The sequence below is a fragment of the Humulus lupulus genome, chromosome 8 (assembly GCF_963169125.1).
Source record: "Humulus lupulus chromosome 8, drHumLupu1.1, whole genome shotgun sequence".
In the NCBI taxonomy this organism is placed as follows: domain Eukaryota; kingdom Viridiplantae; phylum Streptophyta; class Magnoliopsida; order Rosales; family Cannabaceae; genus Humulus; species Humulus lupulus.
This window is the reverse complement of record NC_084800.1, coordinates 27,662,796-27,669,086: the sequence shown is the minus strand read 5'-3', so window position 1 is coordinate 27,669,086 and position 6,291 is coordinate 27,662,796. Positions and strand designations below refer to the sequence as shown.

General features: G+C 32.5%; 1 protein-coding gene across 1 annotated transcript; it reads right to left on the bottom strand.

Annotated features, from left to right (window-relative positions):
* Nucleotides 1–1,298: 1,298 nt before the first annotated feature.
* LOC133796519 (wall-associated receptor kinase 2-like) lies at nt 1,299–4,827 on the bottom strand. Its single transcript, XM_062234070.1, has 3 exons — nt 3,810–4,827; nt 3,533–3,703; nt 1,299–2,920 (listed from the first exon to the last, which is right to left on the bottom strand). The coding sequence occupies exons 1-3, from the start codon at nt 4,735–4,737 to the stop codon at nt 1,692–1,694; spliced, it is 2,328 nt and encodes a 775-aa protein (XP_062090054.1). The 5' UTR covers nt 4,738–4,827; the 3' UTR covers nt 1,299–1,691.
* Nucleotides 4,828–6,291: the final 1,464 nt, after the last annotated feature.

The window sequence follows — 6,291 nt, the reverse complement described above, 5'->3', positions numbered from 1 at the left end:
AACATTTCTATTTTATACCGACAACAGTTGTGCTTGGTATAGGCTATACCGATGACACATTTAATGTTCTCGGTAGAAGTTGGTGTCTACCAATGAGGCTCTACTAAGAACTTTTTACCGACAATATGTTCTCGGTATAGCATCTACCCACAACATCCAGGCTTGTGCCGACGATTTTGTTGTCGGTATAGCCCCCATTTTTTGTAGTCCCATAACCAAAGAATCAATAATTATTCTAGATTTTTCCTTAATGTAAAGATTTTAATAATTATTTTATATATTGAGTCCAAAGTAAAGAGATCAAGTTCAAAATTATTTAACATTCGTATCTTCATATGTATCCGATATTTTAATATATGTACTTCCTTTACTACACAAATGATCCCTGTGTGTGGTATAGTGTATGATTATTAGTTTAAAATTGAGCAATAGCTTTTTTCCTTTTTTTTAGTCAAAATTTAATAAATATGGTCGCCGTAGGGGAATATATATAACTACAATGCTCACTAAATAAGAAAGTGAGAAGTGATGAGGAGTTATTAGGATTTAGATGACTCTTGTATTGAAGGCCAATTTTTTAAAACTTTCTTATATCTATATACAATTACAATCGATATTTACTTATAGAAGTTTTGATAATGTGCATCACTTATTTTCTTTGTAATCTAATCAAATTCTAGCATGTTTTTGGGATATTAATGATTTTGGCAACTTGGTACAGTGCCAATTTTGAATTTTTGAAAGGAAAAAAAAAAAGAAAACTATCTTGATATTTGTCCTTTTTTTTTTAATACACAGTCAAATAGAAGGGAAGAGAAAAAAAATTTAAGGTCGAGGGAATGACCAGCCTTATAAATTAAGATTGTGGAATTGGTATTTTATATGTTTATATATATATTATGATTTCTAAAATTTTACCAAATATATGAAAAAAAAAAAAAAGAGCTTCCTGGGAAATAGACATTTGAATATAGATTTCCTAATTATTTCAAGTAAAAATTGGTCAAAATCGAATGTTAGCATAAGACATTATTTTTTCCTTACAATTAAATATTTAGGGGAAAAAATATAATTAAGAATGTTTGGTAGGAGTTTTGACTCAATTGTTCTTTCAAGATTGTAGAGATTTAATAAATATTTCCCCTACATGTTCAAATGTTGCTGTGTACCAAATAACCGAAACTCAATCAAACAGCCACTACAAAAAAATCTTAGTTTTAGTCACATTATATTTTGTGACTAAATAAAGAAAAATCATCTTACTTGTGTCATCACTAAAAAGTCCGTAGCTAAAAGTATTAGTCACAAAAATCACAATTTATTCTCATTAGATGTATTTTTAGTCATAACAAACTTCATCACTAAAAATAATAGGTTGTGACTAAAACTACATTAGTGACAACTTATGATTAAGTATGATTTTTTAGTCACAAATAATATTTTGTTGTGACTAAAAGTATGATTTAGTCACACAATATATGTTGCGACTAAAAAGTTGTCACTAAATGGTACATTTATTTGTAGTGAACATATGTACAATATTAATGATAATCATAACTACCATACAGCATACATTACAATTAATTTCTTCAAGAGTATAAGCTTCCAAATACAACTAATTTTCCCATAAAACTACATGATAAATATATATTTATATTTTTATATATATATATATATATTTATTAGTAGTACTACCGCCCACTTTCATTTAGCTTTAAATTTTCAATATTCATGCTATCAACCGCAGAAGTTGTATTGCTACAACTAGAATAATCGCCATCGATATCCTTACCCATATAAATATTTGATGAAGTAGCCTTGAGTAAGCGCTCACTCTCTTCAGAATCTATATGCTCCCATGGATGTATCCCCTTGTGTTTAAGTAGTCCTTCCAACTCACTTGCAACTTCCTTCATAGTGGGCCTTTCCTCTCCTTTCACCTTCAAGCAACGTTTTGCTAGATTGGCAACCACATTCAACTCTTCAACATCTGCCTCATCAACCAATTGGGAGTCCAGAATTTCCTGGAATAAATTGTTATCTTTCATAGCAGAAACGAAGTACAGAGCTAGATTTCGATCACCTTCTCGCCTAAAAAGAGAAAGTGCCTTTTGACCGGTTAATAGTTCCGCTAACACAACTCCAAAACTATAAACATCACTCTTTTCTGTTAGTTGGCTAGTATGCAAATATTCCGGATCCAAATATCCCAATGTTCCTTGCACTAAAGTGGTCAACTGAGTTTGATCAAGAGGAACCAATCTCGAAGCACCGAAATCAGCAACTTTTGCTGTGTAATTATAGTCCAACAGAATATTAGCAGTCTTAATATCTCTATGCATGATTGGTATAGATGTTGAAGAGTGTAAATATGAAATAGCCTCAGCAGTTTCTGTTGCTATTTTGAGACGCATTTTCCAAGAGAGTGAGGGATATTGTGTTGTATCATGAATGTGCTCTGAAAGGGTTCCATTTGGAATAAACTCGTAAACTAATAAAGGAACTTCTGTTTCCAAACAACAACCTAGCAACTTGACCACATTTCGATGATTTATTTGAGAAAGCACAATGACCTCGTTAATAAATTGCTCAATTTGACTTTGATCACCAATTTTAGACTTCTTGATAGCCACCACCTTGTTATTTGGAAGTATTCCTTTGTAAACTGTTCCATAACCTCCATGCCCAAGTACCCTTCTTTCATCGTAGTTATTAGTGGCCTTTTTCAGCTCTTCTGCTTTGAAAATTTTGGTTGTATCCTTGGAATGAGCTGATTTATTGTGAGAGAGTTGTTGTTGTAATAGTAACCCACCATTTTGTTGAAAGAATTTCTCTCTAAGTTCGATGAGTTTTCGTTTGTTTGAACCCCAGTAGATCCAAGAAATCACCACGACTAACGCCAACAGCCCAATGCATATACCTGTGCACATGTACTTTGTAATAATTATTTTACTAATTTTTATAATTTCAAAGATTGTTGGCTGTTATTTAAATTTCTTATTAGTCTGACAAAAAAAAATCTTATAAAAAAAAACTAAAAAGAGAATATGGGATCATATATTGGTCAGGTAAGAGTGACATATTTGGAATATTTTTTCTTCTATAAAATTTAACTAATCAGACATAATTTATATAACAAGAGAAATAAATTAAAAACTATGTTATATATAATTAACCTATAACTTGTTGAATTAATAATTTAAGTATACGTGCTGCATATTTTTCCCCACAAATTTTAGGAGCCCGGACTCAAGCCCTCCTAATTGTCCTATTCATACTGACTTCGTGTTAGCTAAACCAAAAATATAATATATGAGTTGCCACTAAAAAAAAACCCATGATGACATAATTTATTTTGTTTAAATAAAAATTAAAATTTGTTGGAAGAAATTTAGTATTATATAAGTACAGTTCATTCTTAGGAGAATCCTATATAAATATATATATATATATATTGTGAGTATATTTTGTGGAAGTAATTGTACACATATATGCGTGTATTTATATATAGTAGAAGTAGTAATCTATGTACCTAAGGCAACAGAAAGCCAGAGCTGATTCCTTCGAGGATATGCAGGGAAGCATCTTCTCCCGTCTCCGTTGTATCCCTTGGGACACAAGCAAGTAAAGTTGCCAGCCAAGTTGATGCATGTAGCATTGTTATGTATGCATGGATTTTGACTATTCTTGCACTCATCGATATCTGCATGAATGTACATATATAAATATATATCTATAGCACACAATTTTATTACGAAATCTAGATATATATATATGTATATATATATATAAAATTAAATTAAATATACCTTGGCAACCATGAAGGAGATAAGGATTCCCATGATAACCAGGGGAACATTTGCAGCGATACCCTGGTCCGTCGGTTGAATCGAAGCACTCACTTTTCCTGGCTCGACATGCATATCCCTTATTCCTCTTAGCTTCTGTACAACTCTGGTCACCAACAGCCCAGTCAAGCAGCAAAGGAAGCGTATCTATTTTGCCCAACCTCACAAGGTCTAAAGATGAAAACTTGTAAGCATCTTCTTCAACTACAAAAGCGTAGGAACAAGGACTGTTGAAATTCTTAGTTCCGTTAGTGACGTTTGAGGAAAAATATAAATGAGCTGCGGTACCGAAGTTGAAGATTCTTTTTGTAATGGGAAGCTGGCAACATCCCAAACCGGAGCAAGTCCCATTAATGAGGTCGGAGGTTTTGTTACAGAGCGCGAGGCAGCCAGCCCGGTAGTACCTCTCCACGGTTTTGTTGTCTTGCATGAGGCCGATGGTGTTGCAGCCGACAGTGGTGAACTTGTTGCGAGTAATGCTGAGAGGGAAAATGGAGTTGGTGATGGTGTAAGAGACGCGATTGCTACTCTTGGTGAGGTTGCCAGTACGGCTATCGTAACAGGCGTGGGATATGGGGTTGGCCACTCGCAATAGGCCATCACTTAGTAAAACGTTGAGGATGGAAACATTGCTGTGGGGGAAAAACGGTTGTGGATTGCTATTAGTAGTAGTGTGTTTACAGATGACGAGAAAAGATTTGTTATGGGAACACCTGAGACTGGTCCCGAAAGGGTATGGGATTCTCACCGAGCCGCATCGGCCTGAGCATCCTCTCTTGCTTATTACTGGTTCAGATAATGATATTGTTATTGCTAATCCTGAAACTAACAATATCTTCAGTACCAGATGTAGTAGAAGTAGTTGTGATTGTAGTGGGACATAATCCATGGCGTTTGGGCTAAGGAATAGTAAGGTACTCCGATTTTAATGACAGAAGTAATATTATGTTCATCTACAGGCTACAGTTTTTACTGTGAATTATAATCATAGAAAATTTTCAGAACAAAAGAAATCAACGACTAGAGAATTCTTAGTCAAATGTTGAACGAGTCATAGATATTCTTTTCTTTTTAAAAAATATATTATCTTGTTAACTTTAGCAGTATTTAATTTCTCTTTCCATTCATTTAATTAATTCGAGCCACATAAATATATAAAATAACAAGTTTATAGATATATAATTTTTAAACTATTACTCTTTTTAACCGTTAAAGAAAAATTATATATGCACATATAAATAAGCAGCTTGATATCATGTGCATACTTTGTTTCTTTTTAAACAGAGAGAGAGAGAGTACCTACGATAGTTTTTCCCTTTTAATATATATGTACATTTAGGTAGCGATTATAATGTATACTCTTTTTTTTTTTACTTGGTTGCATCATTTTTTTATTTTGGCACCTAAATAATTATAATTTCAAAAAAATTTATATGATGGTGTACACTATAGTTATATAGAACATCCTACAAATTTTCAAGAAATTATGAATAAATTATGGTACCGAAACAGGGTCTAAACTGTCTGTTGCACGCGTGCCTGTTTTTTTGTATAAAATTTGACAGTTTAAACTCTGTTTTCGGCTTCATAAACTATTCATAATTTTTTGAAAATTTGCAAGATATTCTAAATACCTACAATGTATATCGTCATATAAATATTTTTGAGATTATATCTATTCAGGTACCAAAATAAAAAATAAAAAAACCTATATTGCAAAAAAAGTGATGTTTTTATAGTCGTTCCTTGTAAATTTATGTTATTATATACATACATAAATATCTTGCGTGAATAGACACGCGCCGTCAAGAGTCAGCTAAAGAAGACAAAATAAAATATGAGGTCGCGTTAGTCATTAGACTCCATCGTGAAGAGTCAGCTCAACCAAAGACCCAAAAAGAAAGTTGTGGATTAGGCTCATCCACAATTTTTTTTACGAGAATACACAATTATTATCTATACATAAATCAATATATATATCATATACTGTAAAATCTTAGATAGATCAAGTGAAAGAAGAACACAGGAAACATATGTCGTAGAACACTACATGGAAGATGCATCTGGCTAGTGCACCATATAGTCGTGGATTCAATTAATTCTCTCAATAAGTAGCAAGGGAATAACTAGCATTATTATTTTTGTTTTTTTTAGATTAGGAATAACTTGTATTTGGAACAGATAACAACGGATCACATTGCTATTTTGTGTGATAAAGTCATATCAAGTGTTAGAATACTTTTTATTAGAAATTCCAAATGGCTAATTCCAAGATACTTTTTATGAGGACTACATATATGCATGCATCCACATGGATGAGCTTTTATCACATATGGAACGGCCAGTCCCGAAAATGATGTCCAAGCGTGTCCCATGTATAATATGTTAACATGTGACAAGAGAAATTAATTAAAATAGCTTATTTAAAAAATTATAACGGACG